The 22,274-nt window shown below is 45.0% G+C and overlaps 1 protein-coding gene across 1 annotated transcript in view; it reads left to right on the top strand.

Annotated features, from left to right (window-relative positions):
* Window positions 1–309: 309 nt before the first annotated feature.
* Window positions 310–22,274, top strand: part of LOC106606307 (protein tweety homolog 2-like) — a 141,395-nt gene continuing 119,430 nt past the window's right edge. The window contains exons 1-2 of the mRNA XM_082972889.1: window positions 310–725; window positions 8,521–8,693. Coding sequence (XP_082829015.1) covers window positions 597–725; window positions 8,521–8,693 — 302 coding nt within the window. The 5' untranslated portion in view covers window positions 310–596. The remainder of the gene's footprint in view (window positions 726–8,520; window positions 8,694–22,274) is intronic.

Here is a 22,274-nt window from a genome sequence, read left to right as displayed (position 1 = left end):
AGATAAATTCTGCTCTGATAACCAGCAGTTTTATACCAGATATGAGATAGCCTATGGGTTTTATTCTAATAGCACCATCATCATTATAGATTTAATTTCATGACCTGAATGTATTAACCGCATCGTCTTCACTGTAGCCATATCCTTTTCCACTAGGTTATACTTTCTTGACCGCAGCTGTAAATGGTTTAAAACGGGTCACGCACTGTGTATTGAAGGGCACTATCGTCAGTCTCGTGACTTGGATGAGTGCGCGGCGCGCGCGGTCAAGTCAGAAAAAGCGGCTTCTACTGGAACGAGCTTTACCGTGAGCGCGCCTCCGAGAAGTTAAAACAGCTGTCTAGCTGCAGAACTCTACACGGGACCACGGAGATACCAAGATAATGCTGTTGTTATGCCTTGTTCTGAGGGCAAAGAGTCCAAGGAAGTAGTTTTGTATTGTTTATTCTCCTGCGTTACATTGTAAAGTGTTTTCCAACAATAAGTCGCGGATTCATGATTTGTTTTTTGTACAGAACCGAGGATTAGGCTGCTGACGGGGTCTCAAGTTTTCGAATGAGATTTTAGGGGTCCAGAAGCACTTTTTGTAATAAGGAATGGCCACGGCACGGCTGGACTATATCGCTCCATGGTGGACCTACTGGCTGCACAATTTCCCCCACTTCAACTTCACCTTCCAGCACGTTGATAACACCTTCAGACCCGGGGAGGCGAGCTACCAGCAGGTTGGTACCTACTACCACTGCGCGTAAAGCGCGGCCACGTTTCTCTTCTAGACTAGAGAGAGGGCTCACTGAAAGACCTTCACTGACAGGCCACATATCTAGGCAAATGATCTGAAAACGACTTTGTTGGTGAAAGATTTAACAATTCATTTGGAAAATAAAATACATAATTTGTCTTTAGCTGAATAATGTTTTGTATTTTCTTATGTAATTTCCCACATTGCTATAGGATGTATTTCCATCCGCACAAACTCTGCACAGTTTAACTTTTAACGAAGTGAACACACTTTATTCTCTCTATTCTCTGCTATCATCACTGTGGCATGTTCAATAGGACGTAGCAAAATAAAGTTATGAGCAGAGTGGACACATCACATCTGTTTTAGTATTGACATCTCCAGCTGCAAAGTCCTGAGTGTGCCTATCTAGCCTGGTTGCATTCTCTGTTAAGCTATTACATTCCACTCCTTGCCACTCCTGTCTTTGGCAAATGAGTGGCAAGGAGTGGAATGTTAGCTAAAAAGACTGGTAGCCAAACTAGTGCCAATCTGGCTGGTTGGTTGTTTGTTACCAGCCTTCAGTGTCTGAGTCTGGGCATGTTCCTTGTTGTCTTCCTTATTGCAGTAGTGCTCCACAGATGAATATGTGTTAAGCTTCTCAGAATAGGATTGCTGATCTAGGATCAGCCCCCCCATCCATGTAATCCTATTCATTGTGATCTAAGGGGCAAAACTGATCCTATATAGATCAGTACTCCTGCTCCAGGACACTTGTTAGACACAGCCCCATATCTCACTACACCTGGAGAAGTGTTTACCCTGTCAATAACCACATTACACACCACAGCAGTGTTCTGAGATGTGAGATGTGCAGCGTGACTGCATAAAGACGACCTGGAACGTAGCCACAGTGTCAGAGATCAGGGGCACACACAGAGATGTTCACACAGAGGTTACCACTACATAACACTGCTTACCACTACATAACACTGGTTAGAGCTACATAACACACTGGTTACCACTACATAACACTGGTTATTAAGACATAACACTGGTTATAACCACATAACACAAGGGTTAACGATACATAACACTGTTTATAACTACATAACACTTGTTACCACTACATAACACTGGTTATAACTACATAACACTGGTTATAACTACATAAAACTGGTTATAACTACATAACACAGAGGTTAACACTACATAACACTGGTTATAACTACATAACACTGGTTACCACTATATAACACTATATATGCTTATCTTTGCCAGTGTGCAGTTGTAAATGAGAACTGGTTCTCAACTGGCCTACCTGGTTAAATAAAGGTGAAATAAAAATAAATCAATCAATTATACAGGTTATAACTACATAAGACTAGTTACCACTACATAACACTGGTTACCGCTACATAACACTGGTTATAAGTACGTAACACTGGTTATAACTACGTAACACTGGTTACCACTACGTAACACTGGTTACCACTACATAAAACTGGTTCTAACTACATAACACTAGTTACCACTACATAACACTGGTTATAGCTACATAACACTGGTTACCGCTACACAACACTCGTTACCAGTACATAACACTGGTTACCACTACATAACACTGGTTACCACCACTACATAACACTGGTTACCACTACATAACACTGGTTACCACTACATAACACTGGTTACCACTACATAACGCTGGTTACCACTACATAACACTGGTTACCACTACATAACACTGGTTATAGCTACATAACACTGGTTACTACTACATAACACTGGTTACCACTACATAACACTGGTTACCACTACATAACACTGGTTATAGCTACATAACACTGGTTACTACTACATAACACTGGTTACCACTACATAACACTGGTTCCCACTACATAACACTGGTTACCACTACATAACACTGGTTACCACTACATAATGCTGGTTACCACTACATAACACTGGTTACCACTACATAACACTGGTTATAGCTACATAACACTGGTTACTACTACATAACAATGGTTACTACTACATAACACTGGTTACCACAACATAACACTGGTTACCACAACATAACACTGGTTATAGCTACATAACACTGGTTACCACTACATAACACTGGTTACCACTACATAACACTGGTTATAACTACATAACACTGGTTACCACTACATAACACTGGTTACCACTACATAACACTGGTTACCACTACATAACTCTGGTTACCACTACATAACTCTGGTTACCACTACATAACGCTGGTTACCACTACATAACACTGGTTACCACTACATAACACTGGTTACCACTACATAACACTGGTTACCACTACATAACTCTGGTTACCACTACATAACGCTGGTTACCACTATATAACACTGGTTACCACTTCATAACACTGGTTCCCACTACATAACACTGGTTAACACTACATAACGCTGGTTACCACTACATAACACTGGTTACCACTACATAACGCTGGTCACAACTACATAACGCTGGTTACCACTACAGAACACTGGTTACCACTACATAACACTGGTTACCACTATATAGCACTGGTTACCACTACATAACACTGGTTCCCACTACATAACACTGGTTACCACTACATAACACTGGTTAGAACTGCATAACACTGGTTGTAACTACATAAAACTGGTTACTGCTACATAAAACTGGTTACTACTACATAAAACTGGTTACTATTACATAACACTGGTTACTACTACATAAAACTGGTTACTACTACATAAAACTGGTAAAAAGAATTACACGATTTTTACCTTGTCAGCTCAGGGATTCGTTTTTGCAACCTTCCGGTTACTAGTCCAACGCTCTAACCACCTGCCTTACATTGCACTCCACGAGGAGCCTGCGTGGCAGGCTGACTACCTGTTACGCAAGGGCAGCAAGAAGCCAAGGTAAGTTGCTAGCTAGCATTAACCTTATCTTCTAAAAAACAAACAATCTTAACATAATCACTAGTTAACTACACATGGTTGATGATATTACTAGTTTATCTAGGTGTCCTGCGTTGCATATAATTGATGCAGTGCCTGTTCATTTCTCATCGAATCACAGCCTACTTCGCCAAACGGGTGATGATTTAGCACTGTCGTTGCACCAAACCTAACTATCAACATCAATGCCTTTCTTTAAAATCAATACACACGTATATATTTTTAAACCTGCATATTTCGTTAATATTGCCTGCTAACATGAATTTCTTATAATTAGGGAAATTGTGTCACTTCTCTTGCGTTCCGTGCAAGCAGTCAGGGTGTATGTAGCAGTTTGGGCCGCCTGGCTTGTTGCGAACTGTGTGAAGTCCATTTATTCCTAACAAAGACTGTAATTAATTTGCCAGAATTGTACATAATTATGACATAACATTGAAGGTTGTACAATGTAACAGGAATATTTAGACTTAGGGATGCCACCTGTTAGATAAAATACGGAACGGTTCCATATTTCACTGAAAGAATAAACGTTTTGTTTTCGAAATGATAGTTTCCTGATTCAACCATATTAATGATCAAAGGCTCGTATTGCTGTGTGTTATTATGTTATAATTAAGTCTATGATTTGATATTTGATAGAGCAGTCTGACTGAGCAATGGTAGGCAGCAGCAGGCTCGTAAGCATTCATTCAAACAGCACTTTCGTGCGTTTGCCAGCAGCTCTTCGCTGTGCTTCAAGCATTGAGCTGTTTATTGAGCTGTTTCAAGCCTATCAACTCCCGAGATTAGGCTGGTGTAACCGATGTGAAATGGCTAGCTAGTTAGCGGAGTGGGCGCTAATAGCGTTTCAATCGGTGACGTCACTCGCTCTGAGACTTGGAGTACTTGTTCCCCTTGCTCTGCAAGGGCCGCGGCTTTTGTGGAGCGATAGGTAACGATGCTTCGAGGGTGGCTGTTGTCGATGTGTTCCTGGTTCGAGCCCAGGTAGGGGCGAGGAGGGGGAAGGAAGCTATACTGTTACACTGGCAATACTAAAGTGCCTATAAGAACATCCAATAGTCAAAGGTATATGAAATACAAATGGTATAGAGAGAAATAGTCCTATAATTCCTATAATAACTACAACCTAAAACTTCTTACCTGGGAATATTGAAGACTCATGTTAAAAGGAACCACCAGCTTTCATATGTTCTCATGTTCTGAGCAAGGAACTTAAACGTTAGCTTTTTACATGGCACATATTGCACCTTTACTTTCTTCTCCAACACTTTGTTTTTGCATTATTTAAACCAAATTGAATATGTTTCATTATTTATTTGAGGCTAAATTGATTTTATTGATATATTATATTAAGTTAAAATAAGTGTTCATTCAGTATTGTTGTAATTGTGATTATTACAAATAGATAAAAAAAATCGTCCGATTAATCAGTAGCGTCCGTTTTTGGTCCTCCAATAATCGGTATCGGCGTTGAAAAATCATAATCAGTTGACCTCTCCCATCTATATACTGTATATCTGAGCATTTGGATTGACAAAGACTTAATGTTTAAGAAACATACGGATGAGCTAGATAAAAAGCTATGATTTAAAGTAGGCTTCTTTTTTAGAAATAGATATTGCCTCTCCCTAAAGAGCAGGAAGCAGATTGTACAGTCAACTTTCCTGCCAGTTCTTGACTATGGTGACACCATCTACCAGATTGCAGCAGCCACTACTTTCTGAGGAATGTGGCTGTTTTTCTAGAATGTATGTATTGTGCAGTAATTTAGTTGGTTTTGCAATGCATTGATTAGATTTTGTCTTGTGAATTGTATGTATTGTAGAGTTTGTTAAATGCTTTTGGCATCTCTAAGTGTCTATTTGAAAATAACTTCAGCTCAAGTTGTCTCCATGTGCCTCAAAGCTATACACAAAGTCCCATTTGATGTCCACGGTGGGAAAGAAATGATCTGAAACCACATTACCGTAAACCACATCTTCTAAGCTGTTATCATTCACAGCCTGGTGATTGTGTGAGCATGCCACATCACTTAACTGTGTGGGGGGTGTTTGTGAATGCTGCTGTTGTGTGTTGTAGTACCTCTATACTACTTTACATTGTGATATTGACCTGTGTTGCTGAATAGACAGGTCAATGGAGGTAGTGTGATGCTAACAGATTCACTTCTCTCTCTCCGGCCAAACTGGGAAACTGTCTGTCTGTTTGTGTAAGTAGGTAACACCGTAGTCTGTCCTCTGTGATTAAGACTACAAGATGTGTAACACTGTCAGATTATCTTCTAAAGCAGTTCTGAACAATGTGGACCTTCCTCCTGCTGGCACATCCTTCTGGAACAACAGGACTATTTCAGATCGAGAGGTGGGATTGAGGACAGAGCCCAGAATATGATCACTTTAATGACTTGGTACAGTTGAACTCTGTCTGGGTCCAGAAGTTTACCACAGGAGTTTGAAAAGCAGTTTCATCTTACTTTCCAGGTCATTGTTGTGAAAGAGAATGTGTTCTCAATGACTTACATGGTTACATTTAATTAGGCAAGTCAGTTAAGAACAAATTCTTATTTAAAATGACGGCCTACACCGAATGACGCGGGGCCAATTGTGCGCCGCCCTATGGGACTCCCAATCACGGCCGGTTGTGATAGAGCCTGGAATCGAACCAGAGTGTCTGTAGTGACGCCTCTAGCACTGAGATGCAGTGCCTTAGACCACTTCGCCACACGGAAGCCCCAACTACTGGTAGTTACATTGATGTAGACACTGGTTGGATGAGAAATAATACATGAGCCTTTAGTTTCTGCTGCTCGGCCCTGTCTGAGTCTGCAACCATGGTCAAGACCGTGGTCAAAAAATGATGCCAGAACCCATAACTTGATCAGCCAAATTGAGTCAGGAAAATAGAAGGTAGCTTCCTGTTAAGGTTCTGTGGAGACAAACAGTACCTTGTTAGAGTCATGAAACCATGCCAGGTAGGAGTGTGGAGAAACAACATGGGCCCATAGGGCTCTGGTCAAAAGTAGTGCACTATATAGGGAATAGGGTGCCATTTGAGAGTCATCCATATTTGGCCAAAACCCCATGGTTCCACTTGGCTTTGATTTCAGTTCTTGAATTTTTAACTCCTCAACACTCCAAACCACGGGCTGAACTTTTGTCAACTTCTGTAAATTGCTGTGTGTGTAGTTGTACTTGTGTAAATGGCTGTGTGTGTAGTTGTACTTGTGTAAATGGCTGTGTGTGTAGTTGTACTTGTGTAAATGGCTGTGTGTGTAGTTGTACTTGTGTAAATGGCTGTGTGTGTAGTTGTACTTGTGTAGTACACTATGTTTTATCACTTCCATCACCTTTCATCAAAATGAACGGTACAAACTTCAGGCGTACCTCATCTCAAAAACAAAGACATTATGGCTACAGTAGACCCCCATGTTCTGCTTGCTGCTTTCAATACCTCTCTCTTTCTCGCTCGCTCTTTCTCTCTTGCTCTCTCTCTGTCGCTCTTTCTCTGGCTCTCTCACTCTCACTTATTCACTCTCTCTCGCTCTCTCTCCTTTCCTACCCTGGCTATCCCTCCATCATTCATGCTCTGAGGGTAACCTCAGTCAGGGAATCACAAGACTGTTTGAGAGGGAGACCACTTTGTCACCTGACATTGAGCTGAAACTCCTCTGAGCAGTACTGTTTTTCCCCCTAACACCCTAACTCCTGTGTGGATCAGTTGGTAGAGCGTGGTGCTTGCACCACCAGGGTTGTGGGTCAGATACCCGGGACCACCCATACGTAAAATGGATGCATGTTGGCGAGTATGACTGTAAGTTGCTTTGGATAAAAGTGTCTGTTGAATGACACATGTTAATAGTAGTAGTCCAAGAGACCCCAGGTATCTCTTAAACCACCAACACCAGGTCATGTTCATTAGACACCAAACTGATAACACTGAGAAGGAATACCTAGACTTGTCCAATGAGAAACCTTCATGTTCATTTTTTTGAAAATACTTGCTATTTTGTGCCCTACTGAACAGATCCTGGGGTGTATTCAGTGAGCCTGCCCCCCCCCCCCCCCCCCCCAGCTCTCTTTCTCTCTCTCTTTCTCTTTCTTTCTGTCTGTCTCTCTCTCTCTCTGTCTCTCATTCTCATTCTGTCTCTATCTCAATCTCTCTCTCCCCTCCCCCATCTCTCTCTCCCTCCCCTCCTCTCTCTCCCTATCTCTGGCTTCACACAGAGAACTGCTAGTGATGATGGCTGATGAAACAAACGTGACTTTTGACCCATTATATCTTTTCATATTAGTCTCACTTGATTCCAGTGGCTCCCTTTCCGTCAGAGTGGGGTCACTCTACACAGTAATCAATCACAGGGCTTGTATCAACTCAGGACCTGACATGATAATATATACTGGTTGTCTGAAGAAATGGTGCTTTGCAAATAAGTTCTCTCAGTGTGGCAGTTGTATGTTTCCTGTTATTAGTCAATAACAAATGTATTATAACATGCTCATCTCTCTGTTTCTCCCTCTCCATCCCTCTCCCTCCCTCCCCCTCCCTCGCTCTCCCTCCTCCCTCTCCCCCTCCCTCCCCCTCCCTCTCCTCTCTCTCCCTCCCTCTCTCCCTCCCTCCCTCGCTCCCTCCCTCCCTCCCCTCCCCCTCACTCCCTCCCTCTCCATCCCTCTCCCTCCCTCTCCTCTCCCTCTCCCTCCCCCTCCCTCCTCCCTCTCCCCCTCCCTCCCCCTCCCTCTCCTCTCTCTCCCTCCCTCTCTCCCTCCCTCCATCCCCCTCCCCACCCTCCCTCCCCCTCACTCCCTCCCCGTCCGCCCTGTCCTCCCCCAGTCTCTGGTCTTCCTAGCCTGTATATCAGCTGCTGGACTAGTCCTGAGCCTCCTGCTGCTGTCTGTCTACCTGACCAGTGTGTGCTGCTGCAGGAAGGAGGAGGAGGAGGAGACCAAGAGGCCTGACTCCTGCTGTGTCTCCTGGACCGCTGTCATCACTGGACTCATTCTATGGTGAGTAGTATCACTGGAACTGTTTGTATCTAACAGTACTGTACTACAGTATTAGTTTTACAGGGACCTTTCTTCAGTCTGTCCCGGGTGTGGTTCATCCTATGGTGAGAGGTGTTGTCTTATATTACAGAATTACAAGCCAAGGTCTTTTAAGGGCGTATGCAAGGCACAGACGTTCGCTTCACCTAGCCAAGTTCCACTAGAAGCAAACCAAATCTAGTATGTGGGGCTCCTTTAGTGTCTAGATCAGGGTTCTACAACTCTGGTTCTGTGATAGTGATGTACCACAGCTGGTATAGCTGATCAAGGTCCTGGCCAGTAGCTAATTAGTCAAATAAAGTGTTTAGGGTTGGAGTGAAACTCCAGGAGGGGAATTGGACAACCCTAGACCGCCTTCCTGTGTTCTTGGAAAAGGTTTTGATGTGATCTTTGACATTCAGGAGTTGACCTCTGACCTCATTAACTCACACACAGAGGCTGACATGCTGCTATGGTGGTGAGAGAGAGAGACCAGATGGTCACTTTTGGCCTGATCCACATTGACCATGTTCCCTGACGACAGTCCTGCTCTCATTGTGTCTAAAGCAGACTACACTATGCACTGTCTACCCTACACTATCACTACACTACATTACACTACACTATCTATTCACGTGTCCTGGGTGTGCACAGAACAGTGTCCATTGAGGCGTTATCCTTTGTCCTCTGAGATTGTGGTTTGCAACATTCACAATGTGCAGTTGTGCATTGTCTCACTGCCACAAACAGAAAGTCCCTTTTTGGATCTGTATGTTGGGCTGCCTGCCTCATCACTATAGGACCTGTAGGGCTGCCCACCTCATCACTATAGGACCTGTAGGGCTGCCCACCTCATCACTATAGGACCTGCCCACCTCATCACTATAGGACCTGTAGGGCTGCCCACCTCATCACTATAGGACCTGTATGGCTGCCCACCTCATCACTATAGGACCTGTAGGGCTGCCCACCTCATCACTATAGGACCTGTAGGGCTGCCCACCTCATCACTATAGGACCTGCCCACCTCATCACTATAGGACCTGTTGGGCTGCCCACCTCATCACTATAGGACCTGTATGGCTACCCACCTCATCACTATAGGACCTGTAGGGCTGCCCACCTCATCACTATAAGACCTGTTGGGCTGCCCACCTCATCACTATAGGACCTGTTGGGCTGCCCACCTCATCACTATAGGACCTGCCAACTTCATCACTATAGGACCTGTAGGGCTGCCCACCTCATCACTATAGGACCTGTAGGGCTGCCCACATCATCACTATAGGACCTGTAGGGCTGCCCACCTCATCACTATAGGACCTGTAGGGCTGCCCACCTCATCACTTTAGGACCTGTAGGGCTGCCCACCTCATCACTATAGGACCTGCCCACCTCATCACTATAGGACCTGTAGGGCTGCCACCTCATCACTATAGGACCTGTAGGGCTGCCCACCTCATCACTATAGGACCTGCCCACCTCATCACTATAGGACCTGTTGGGCTGCCCACCTCATCACTATAAGACCTGTTGGGCTGCCCACCTCATCACTATAGGACCTGCCCACCTCATCACTATAGGACCTGTAGGGCTGCCACCTCAACACTATAGGACCTGTTGGGCTGCCCACCTCATCACTATTATTATTATTATACAATTATAGGCTAATATCTTGTAGCAATATGCTATATTGTTTTTGTAAAGTTTTCAGTATTTGGAGTAACAGTTGTTTATTCATGTAATGACATTCCCCAGGTTAAAGCATTACTAGACACTGTGTTAATAGGAACATCTTCCTAATTTTAAGTCACAGCCCTGTGAATGGAACATAATCCATGTCTCGATTGTTTCAAGGCTTAAAAAATCCAGAGGCATCTGCTAAACATGTGTATGTGACAAATACATTGTGGTTTGATGTGATGTTTTGCTTTATACAGACACCCACTAGTGAAGGAATGTTATTAGAATGAAGGGCCTCTGACTCTTCAACAACAACACCTCCATTGGTTGGTTAGTTACCCTGGGTTACCATCCATCTCAGACCATGAAGTCAAAGGTGAATGTGATCAAAGTTAATCACATTTGGAGCAGCACCTTGATTTTTTTTGTTCCAACCAAGACTCTTAGTTTAATTAGGTGATAAAGTCCGTTTTAAGTCATGGAATTGTCACAGTAAGAGACAGTGGTCTTCGATTCCATAGTAATATAATGTAGGAATTGCATTTCTATGGTCACATTGGCAGTGTTCTTATTAGTTATGGACTAATATGAGACAGAGAGATTTTTCTTTACCTTTATTTAACTAGGCAAGTCAGTTAAGAACAAATTCTGGTTTTCAATGACAGCCTGGGTTAACTGCCTTGTTCAGGGGCAGAACGATAGATTTGTACTTTGTCAGCTCAGGGATTTGAACTTGCAACCTTTCAGTTACTAGTCCAACGCTCTAACCACTAGGCTACCTGCCGCCCCAGATGAGAGATAGAGAGCAGAGAGATAGAGAGACAGTGAGAGAGCAGAGAGACGGAGAGAGATTGAGAGAGATTGAGAAAGAGGTTGAGAGAGAGAGATGGAGTGAGAGAGAGACGGGAGAGAGAGATGGAGAGAGAGCAGAGAGAGACGAGAGAGAGCAGAGAGAGATGGAGAGAGAGTGAGAGAGACGAGAGAGAGCAGAGAGAGATGGAGAGAGAGTGAGAGACAGAGAGAGAGAGCAGAGAGGGAAGATGGACGAAGATGGAGAGAGAGCAGAGAAAGAGAGAGCAGAGCGCGCTCCATTGGCCTGCCCTACATCCTCAGGTTTTCATAATGCCCAATGAAAGAGAACAACAAATGATTCCTCCTCCCAATGAAAGAGAACAACAAATGATTCCTCCTCCGAATGAAAGAGAACAACAAATGATTCCTCCTCCCAATGAAAGAGAACAACAAATGATTCCTCCTCCCAATGAAAGAGAACAACAAATGATTCCTCCTCCCAATGAAAGAGAACAACAAATGATTCCTCCTCCCAATGAAAGAGAACAACAAATGATTTCTCCTCCCAATGAAAGAGAACAACAAATGATTTCTCCTCTGAATGAAAGAGAACAACAATTGATTCCTCCTCCGAATGAAAGAGAACAACAAATGATTCCTCCTCCCAATGAAAGAGAACAACAAATGATTCCTCCTCCCAATGAAAGAGAACAACAACTGATTCCTCCTCCCAATGAAAGAGAACAACAACTGATTCCTCCTCCCAATGAAAGAGAACATCAAATTATTTCCCCTCCCAAAGTGCTTGATTGAGTTGGCAATGTGTTGAGCTTAATCTTGTGACAGAGCTCTAAGTGCTGAAGGTAATTGAGTTAGTTAGCTGATAACATTCCAGGAGGGGCCAGCCCAGCTCTGATTGGTCTCTCTTACACCAAACCTATTGTAGTGCTAAGTGCTATGGCATGCTGCTACTTAGCCTGACCAAGGAGCGCTGTGTGAACTCTTGAATGGCTCTCTGTTTCCTATGGAAACGTGACTTCATTTACATTTTAAAGCTCACACAATACAGGAACCTACCCCCCTGTAGGAAGTACTATCTTATCTTATTTTGAAATGCATAATAAGATGTTTATTTAGCCAACAAGTGCTGTGTTAAACCTTTTCTGTCTGGGTTCTGGGTGGCTTTCACCTTTCCTCAGTACAGCTAGTCTAGTAAAACCTCTACTATTGTTGTGATATAACTAAACAGGCTCACAGCTTTCAGTTAACTGCTCCTGTAGGAAATAAAATACAACTATAATATTTGTGCCTGGACTTTTGGGGCGAATATCAGTTTCCGTTTTCTACAGCCAAGCCTGGAACCTTGGTCATGTAACTTTGGGAATGTGTTTTATGGTGTTTATTTAAGGAAGCATTTCACTGTGAATTGTACACCTGTTTGATTTGGTTTCTGTAATTGTCCATGTGGTTGCTGTAATAGGGGAAAACCCTAGTGACACTAAACACCTTAATGACCCCAGTCCTCCACCTCTCAGCTACTTACCTTCTCCACAAGGGCCTGTGTGACTGGACGCTCTGTTCTGCTCTTAAATGCGGTCCTGTTCTTGTTAATGTGATTTGGGAATGTGGTTTGGTTTCCTGTACAAGGTTATTTTCAGATGTGGTCTTCCATAAATCAACAAGCTCAATAACAGTTGTTTGTCTGATGTAGCTCCTCTCATCTGGTGGCTGAGTTGTTGGACAGGAGACTTCTATTGAAAGATGTTTGAACATTGACTTGGAGGGAAACGTGTCCTTGATTTGCTATAGCTAGTAGGGTTTAGTGCATGGCTGGAACAAAAGTGTGCCATGCCCGTTGCAGCCCCCAGGACTAGTGCCCTGTTGTTTTTATGTTGTCTAATGGTTTTATTATAACCCGAAGACTTTAATCCAATAGCCTGTCTTTTTATTTCTCTGTTCTTTGTTTTATGAGTCACAGGGTTTTTATGATTAGATGATGTCACCGGACAGTTTCATGTTATATCATATGTTATTCCATTATATTACCTGTTATCATTCTATTACCTTCTCTAATTGGATATATCATTCTGATCATTCAACCAGGCCTAACATGTTAGATGGTATGGGTGGAGGTAGTGTTGGATCACTCAACCAGGCCTAACATGTTAGATGATATGGGTGGAGGTAGTGTTGGATCATTCAACCAGGCCTAACATGTTAGATGGTATGGGTGGAGGTAGTGTTGGATCACTCAACCAGGCCTAACATGTTAGATGGTATGGGTGGAGGTAGTGTTGGATCATTCAACCAGGCCTAACATGTTAGATGGTATGGGTGGAGGTAGTGTTGGATCATTCAACCAGGCCTAACATGTTAGATGGTATGGGTGGAGGTAGTGACTGTTGGATCATTCAACCAGGCCTAACATGTTAGATGGTATGGGTGGAGGTAGTGTTGGATCATTCAACCAGGCCTAACATGTTAGATGGTATGGGTGGAGGTAGTGTTGGATCATTCAACCAGGCCTAACATGTTAGATGGTATGGGTGGAGGTAGTGACTGTTGGATCATTCAACCAGGCCTAACATGTTAGATGGTATGGGTGGAGGTAGTGTTGGATCACTCAACCAGGCCTAACATGTTAGATGGTATGGGTGGAGGTAGTGTTGGATCATTCAACCAGGCCTAACATGTTAGATGATATGGGTGGAGGTAGTGTTGGATCATTCAACCAGGCCTAACATGTTAGATGGTATGGGTGGAGGTAGTGACTGTAGGATCATTCAACCAGGCCTAACATGTTAGATGGTATGGGTGGAGGTAGTGTTGGATCACTCAACCAGGCCTAACATGTTAGATGGTATGGGTGGAGGTAGTGTTGGATCATTCAACCAGGCCTAACATGTTAGATGGTATGGGTGGAGGTAGTGTTGGATCATTCAACCAGGCCTAACATGTTAGATGGTATGGGTGGAGGTAGTGTTGGATCACTCAACCAGGCCTAACATGTTAGATGGTATGGGTGGAGGTAGTGACTGTTGGATCTGTAAGGGAATTCAGCCCTATGTTCATACAAGACACCACAGGAAACTTCTTTGATCAGAGGTTAGTTTGTTTAATAAGGATTGCAACCCGGAGTATACACTTACAGCAATTTACAAACAACACACTCCGTTCTAAAGATGGTGTTTTCCCTTTTTATCCCCTACTATGGTTCACCCCACCCAGGGTGATGTCCCTTAACTATAATACAATATCAGCTCATAATTAATAGTTGCTAATACAAAGATGTTTCTGCTAGGTGGAGTTCAGCTTATTGTTATTTGCAGTTACTTTCCCAATCCTTCTTCCTCCTATTGCTACCATGTGCTAGCAGAGGTAAGACTGGAACATAGTATCAACAGGAACTGAAAGTATAGTTTCAACAAGCAGGCATATGACTTTTGTACAGTTGACCTCTTCATGCACTTGCAAAGTCTACCACTGATTCTTAATCTCAAGCTGAAGCAAAACATTAATCATTGTACTTTTGTAATCACAATTAGAAGTGTAATGTACAGATATTATAAAATTCCTTTCAGATCACTCAACCAGGCCTAACATGTTAGATGGTATGGGTGGAGGTAGTGTTGGATCATTCAACCAGGCCTAACATGTTAGATGATATGGGTGGAGGTAGTGTTGGATCATTCAACCAGGCCTAACATGTTAGATGGTATGGGTGGAGGTAGTGACTGTTGGATCATTCAACCAGGCCTAACATGTTAGATGGTATGGGTGGAGGTAGTGTTGGATCACTCAACCAGGCCTAACATGTTAGATGGTATGGGTGGAGGTAGTGTTGGATCACTCAACCAGGCCTAACATGTTAGATGGTATGGGTGGAGGTAGTGTTGGATCATTCAACCAGGCCTAACATGTTAGATGGTATGGGTGGAGGTAGTGTTGGATCACTCAACCAGGCCTAACATGTTAGATGGTATGGGTGGAGGTAGTGTTGGATCACTCAACCAGGCCTAACATGTTAGATGGTATGGGTGGAGGTAGTGTTGGATCACTCAACCAGGCCTAACATGTTAGATGGTATGGGTGGAGGTACTGCCTGTTGTATCATTGAGTCAGAGTATGTGAGCGGAGTGGAGCTGGAGCTGGAGCCTTAAGCTGGAATGTGGAGCTGGAGCGAGGAGCGGAGTGGAGCTGGCGCGAGGGCGGAGCTGGAGCCTGTAGCTTGAACGTGGAGCTGGAGCGAGGAGTGGAGCGGAGTGGAGCTGGAGTGAGAAGTGGAGCGTGCCCAATTTGACTGGAATGCAGAGCTCTTCTCACCCGCTCCAGTAGCGCTCATTTCACAAGCTCAGGGCATGCCCGGCCCAGCATGCATTTGTGTGCTGCTTTAGCTACATTTATGGAGTTTGCTAAATATTTTCATAAAGAAACTGATAAAACACACAGGTGCTAAATCAAGGTGACTTACAAAGATGAGGACCAAGAGCAAGAGATGGAGTGTGGTGATGTAATGTTGTCATGGATCCCTCCAGAACTTTCATTACGCACACCTGTCCCCTATTCCCACTGATTGTATTTGCATATATGTGCCCTTTGGTTTCCATTGGGCTGTAGATTATTGTTACTATGTCTGTTGGTGTGTGTGAGTGCCTGTGCTGTGTGTTTTGGCTTTTGTGCCATTGTGGATTGCGCAGATGATTACGGGTCTCGTCCTGTGTGTTAATCATTGTGCGCGTGTGTTATTTATTCAAGGTACTCCTCGCTCTTTTGTTTTGGGTTTCTACCCAGTGTTTTGGTACATGTTTGTTTGGTCTTCGTCCCCGTGCCTTTACACGGCACGCCATAATTCGGGCTTAATAAAAAAAGAATATTACGCATTCCTGCGCCTGTCTCCCGATCCTTCATGCCAACGTGACAAGTGTCCACAACTAAAGATTCAGAGAGAGAGACGGAGAGAGAGAGAGTGACGGAGAGAGACGGAGAGAGACAGAGAGAGAGAGAGAGAGAGAGAGTGACGGAGAGAGAGAGTGACGGAGAGAGACGGAGAGAAACAGAGAGAGAGCAGAGCGAGAGCAGAGAGAGACGGAGAGAGAGAGCGCTGGAGCTCGTGGTGGAGCACAGTAATGCTATCAGGGTACACATTGTATTTCATAAAGCCTGCATGTGCTGGGTTTGAACTTTTGGGACTATTCCATTGGTTACATTGTGCCAACGAGGTAATCTCGATCAAGTATTGCTGGAAGAAAACAACCACTTTGAGGTCATGTGTGTGTAGCAGCAGCACTGTAACTCTATAGCTCAGTGTTATTTAACCCTGGTCCTTGGGACACAGAGGGGGGCACTTTTTACACACCTGATTCCACTAACTCATTGTTACGTATACAGGTAGTGTGTATCCTGTGTGTTTCTTTTCTCTCCTTCTCCCCTCACAGGTGACAATCATCATTCCCCAATCAGTCATCAATCAGTCGCTAATCAGAAGACACCTGCACCTTTTCATTTACCCTATCACAGTCCCTTTCCCTTTGTTTAAAACCCCAGTCAGTTTTTTCTCAACAGATCAATCTCTCTCTGTAAGCTCAAGCTCTCTGTGTTCAATCTCTCTCTGTATCCCCAGCTCTCTCCTTCTGTATTGATCTCTCTTTTGTTTTGGTGCCTAAATGTCACTTTGTCCGTCAGCCTGTGAGTATTGTTTTGTTATAGTGTTTTACTGTTTGTTTGGTGGGAAAAGGGGGTACCAAGACAAGTCGCCCATGGGCCTACATTACCCGTAGGAAAACAGTGTCTAAATACACTAGTTAGAACTGGGTGGACCACCCACTGTATTTTTGGTTAGATAGCTAGCTGTTATAGAAATAGGCTAGTCTAGCTTAGGGGTGTTTTTGGATTATTGTTTCTTTCCTTGGGACCAGTAGTGGTTGACGGTAGATTTAAGTTGTCTGTGGTTTTTGTTGACACCGTTCCTTTTCACTATTATAATTTGCATGAGTTATGTTACGGGTCTCGTCTCCATCCCCCCTAGACTGCAGGGCCAAAGGGATTCGGAACATAAGTGGGGGCTCGTACGGGATCTGTCTTTACTGACACCCATGCTGCTCGTGCAAATTATTGTAGTGGTTAGTTCGGTGTTGAGCGTCATAGCATTAGTGTTTGCTATTTGTTTAGTAGTTCAAGATGGCTACTTTTGATGTGAAATCCTTTTTGGATAACCCTTTGTGGGAGGTGTTTGACAATGTCGTAAAGTTGATTTACTGACTTTGGCTGACCATTTTTCATTGTCTATTTCGCACAGTTTAGTTAAGGCGGAGGTTAAGAAACTAGTGTTACATATTTTGTTAGAAGAGCAGGTGCTGGTGTTAGCCGCTGCCTGAGCCTACTACCCCTGTAAGGGATGTTGTGGCTCCGGTAAGCCTGTCGGTGTCTGAGGGCGAGGCTAAAGCTCCAGCCACATTGCCCGTTTTGATCCCCTCTCCCCACTGTCAACCGGTGATGCCAGGAGGGATGTCCGTTCGATACAGTTCCAACTGGAGGCAGAAGAGAGAGCCCAAATTAGGCGAGAAAATCTCCAGTCGGAAATGTGTAAACTTGAGGCAGAAAGAGAAATGTGTAAAATTGAGGCAGAAAGAGAACAGCGACAGATGGAGTTCAAAATGCGCCAGATGGAACTGGAGGCGGAGACAGCGAGGCTAGCCTTCGTTCCTGCTGTGCCTGTTAGTGAGGCATCCTCACCAGCTGTAGCTTCCAACACTTTTGACATTAGTAGGCAGATTGCCTTAGTACCTTTGTTCAGAGAGTCAGAGGTTGACTCCTATTTTTGTGTGTTTGAGCGAATAGCCGTAGCATTGATGTCACGTTCTGACCAGTAAAAGGGTTATTTGTTATTGTAGTTTGGTCAGGACGTGGCAGGGGGGTATTTGTTTTATGTGGTTCGGGGTTTGTTAGTATGTGTTTTTGTAGAGGGGTGTTTGGTTAGAGTATTCCGGGGTTTTTGGGTTATGTTCTTTATTTCGTATTTCTATGTTCTATCTATGTTGTGTATTTCTTTGTTGGCCTGGTATGGCTCTCAATCAGGAACAGCTGTACATCGTTGTTGCTGATTGAGAGTCATACTTAGGTAGCCTGTTTTCACCTGTCCCTTTGTAGGAAGTTGTTGTTGCATAGCTGTGTGTGTGTAGCCTGCAATACTGTTCGTTTGATCGTTTTCTTGTTTTGTTTCGTATGTGTTCAAATAAAGTGAAGATGAGCACTCAACCCGCTGCACCTTGGTCCATTACGTACGACGACCGTTACAGAACTTCCCACCACAAATGGACCAAGCAGCGATGTAAGGAGCAACGGAGGAATTATGTGGACTATCAGGAAACTTGGACATGGGAGGAGATCCTGGACGGGGCTGGACCATGGCACCAGGCTGGGGAATATCGTCGCCCACCGGAGGAGATAGAGGCAGCCAAGGCGGAGCGGCGCCGGTATGAGGCTCTATACACACAGTCGGCATTTAAGCCTGAGAGGCAGCCCCAAGACATTTTTTGAGGGGGGCACACGGGTGGTTTGGCTGGGCCAGGGTTAAGCCCCAAGCCAACTCCCCGTGCTTATAGGAAGCAGCCTGTTACTGGTCAGGCCCCGTGCTATGGGGTGATGCGCACGGCATCGAGGCCGAGCATTCACAGGCCGGTGTGCGCGGTGCCAGCGCCCTGCATTTGCCAGGGGGAAGCGGGCATCCAGCCAGTAAGGGTGGTGCCAGTACTGCGCTCAAGACCGCCAGTGCGCCTTCACGGCCCAGTGTATCCTGTTCCTGCTCCTCGCACTAGCCCTGAGGTACGTGTTTCCAGTCTGGCACATCCAAAGCCAGCACCACGCACCAGGCCTCCAATGTGTCAGCCCAGTTCAACTCGTCCTGTTCCTGCTCCTCGCACTAGCCCTGAGGTGCATGTATCCAGTCTGGCGTATCCAAAGCCAGTCCCACGCACCAGGCCTCCAGTGCGTCAGCCCAGTCCAACTCGTCCTGTTCCTGCTCCTGCTCCTCGCACTAGCCCTGAGGTGCGTGTATTCAGTCTGGTGTATCCAAAGCCAGTCCCACGCACCAGGCTTCCAGTGCGTCAGCCCAGTCCAACTCGTCCTGTTCCTGCTCCTCGCACTAGCCTTGGGGTGCGTGTATCCAGTCTGGCATCTCCAGTACCAGCCCCACGCATCAGGCTTTCAGTGCGCAGTCCCCGTCCAGAGCTTCCGACGACAGTACCCCGTCCAGAGCTTCCGTCGACAGTACCCCGTCCAGAGCTTCCGGCAATAGTGCCCCGTCCAGAGCTTCCGGAAACAGTGCCCCGTCCAGAGTGTCCGGAAACAGTGCCCCGTCCAGAGTGTCCAACGACAGTGCCCCGTCCAGTGTCCAACGACAGTGCCCCGTCTAGAGATGGCCCACAGTCCGGAGCCGAGTGAGACGGCCCACAGTCCGGAGCCGAGTGAGACGGCCCACAGTCCGGAGCCGAGTGAGATGGCCCACAGTCCGGAATCGGCGCAGCCAGAGTCGCCCTACAGTCCGGAGCTCCCAGAATCGTCCGTCTGCCCGAGGTCTACAGTGAAGTGCTTCAGCCCGAGGTCTACAGCGACATGCCTCAGCCAGAGGTATTCAGCGGGGGTGGACAGGTTAGGTGGGGGACTAAGGCCAGAGCGTGAGCCACCTCCACAGTAGGAGGATTGGTGAGGGGGGGGGGGGGGGGGTGTAGCACGGGAACCGTCGGTGACGGCAGCCACCCTCCCTTCCCTCCCTTTAGTTTGGGGGGTTTATTTTCGTGTTTATTTTTTGTGAGGTGCTGTCACGTTCTGACCAGTAAAGGGGTTATTTGTTATTGTAGTTTGGTCAGGACGTGGCAGGGGGGTATTTGTTTTGTGGCTCGAGGTTTGTTAGTATATGTGTTTATGTAGAGGGGTGTTTGGTTAGAGTATTCCGGGGTTTTTGGGATATGTTCTTTATTTCGTATTTCTATGTTCTGTCTATGTTGTGTTTCTTTGTTGGCCTGGTATGGCTGTCAATCAGGAACAGTACATCGTTGTTGCTGATTGAGAGTCATACTTAGGTAGCCTGTTTTCACCTGTCCCTTTGTGGGAAGTTGTTGTTGCATAGCTGTGTGTGTGTAGCCTGCAATACTGTTCGTTCGATCGTTTTCTTGTTTTGTTTCGTATGTGTTCAAATAAAGTGAAGATGAGCACTCAACCCGCTGCACCTTGGTCCATTACGTACGACGACCATTACAATTGAAATGGCCTGAAGAGGTATGGTGTGTATTACTTCAGTGTAAATTAACTGGTAAAGCCCAAGAGGTTTTGTCAGCGCTACCTCTTGAAGACTGTTTGAATTATGAAGTGGTCAAAGCTACTGTTCTTCGCGCCTATGAGCTTGTTCCTGAGGCATACCGACAGAGATTTAGGTCTCATAGAAAGTCTTCTAGTAAGACTTATGTGGAATTTGCTAGAGACAAGGGAAATGTGTTTGATAAATGGCATGCTGCAAGTAAGGTAAGTGATTTCAACTCTCTCCAGGAGTTAATCTTGTTGGAAGAGTTTAAAAATTGCTTACCCGAACGCATTGTAGTTTACCTAAACGAACAAAAAGTATCCTCCTTGTCAGAAGCGTTTGTGTTGGCAGACGAGTTTGTGTTGACGCACAAGAGCGTGTTTTCGGCTCATACTGAGAGTAGAGCCACTGAGTTGCCTACTTTTAGCTCTAGTCGGCCAGCAGGATATCCAGCACGGCAGAAAAATTAGTGTTCCTGTTTCTATTGTCATAAGGTGGGACATATGATTAATGATTGCTTCCTGCTAAAACGCAAACAAGGGATGCCTATTCGTGCCAAGCCGCCAACAGGTGTTGGGCTAATTCGTACGGTTGTGAGGTCTGAAACGAAACAAGTGCCTCAGGGTAAATGTAGTTTGAAAGTCTCAGTCCCCGACCGCAGTTACAAACCGTTCATTTTTGAGGGGTTTGTGTCCATAAAGAATGACGAAGCATCTCAGCATCCGGTTAAAATCCTTAGAGATACTGGTGCGGCGCAGTCGTTTATATTGTCTGATGTGTTGCCCTTATCCGAAAATACATACTGTGGTTCCAGTGTGTTAGTTCAGGGTATTGAAATGGGTTTTGTGCCATTGCACTTTGTGAATGTACACTCTGAATTAATCAGTGGAATATTCAGAGTGGGGGTACGTCCTATGTTGCCAGTAAAATGTGTGACCTTTATAATGGGTAACGATATTGCCGGCGGAAAGGGGTAGTACCCGTATTGGATAAAAGTGACCACTCTCTCTCTAATGAGCTGGCACAGAGTTATCCACATGTGTTCCCCGCTTGTGCTGTCACTCGTGCTCAGGCACGACAAGTGGGTGACGTGATAGATTTGTCGAACACTGTTTTGTTCAAAGAGGTTGATCAAGAGGATGGGTTGTGTGCTACCTCTGGGAAGCTGATCACCTCTGACAAACAGACAAGGGAAGAATCGAAGTATGTTGAACTTATTGCTGATGAAATACAGTTACCAGTCACTCGTGACCAGCTGATTGCTAACCAAAAGGTTGACAACAGGCTGGCTAAATGTTTTTTCTAGTGTTGTCTCATTGGAAGAGGCAAAGAAGAAGAACGTGGCTTACTTCCTTGACGGTAATCTCCTCATGCGTAAATGGACATCGCATGTGGACGCAGACAGAGATTGGAATGCTGTTTACCAAATAGTGATTCCTACAGCCTTTCGACAAAATGTGTTATCCCTTGCTCATGATCACCAGTAGTCTGGTCATTTAGGAATCACCAAGACGTATGATCGGGTCCTTCAACATTTATTTTGGCCAGGTTTAAAACAAGATGTGGCTCAGTTCTGTCGGACATGCCACACATGTCAGATAACAGATAACATCAAACCTTTGACTAGTTGAATCAGGTGTGATAATGCTAGGGCATGCTGGAGTAATGGACGGTAGAGATACAGGACTGTCCTAGTCTCAGGGTTCTGGAGTAATGGACGGTAGAGATACAGGACCGTCCTAGTCTCAGGGTTCTGGAGTAATGGACGATAGAGATACAGGACCGTCCTAGTC

Source organism: Salmo salar, chromosome 03, assembly GCF_965601325.2.
Source record: "Salmo salar chromosome 03, fSalSal1, whole genome shotgun sequence".
In the NCBI taxonomy this organism is placed as follows: domain Eukaryota; kingdom Metazoa; phylum Chordata; class Actinopteri; order Salmoniformes; family Salmonidae; genus Salmo; species Salmo salar.
The sequence above is the reverse complement of the archived record's forward strand: the minus strand, read 5'-3'. Positions and strand labels throughout refer to the sequence as shown.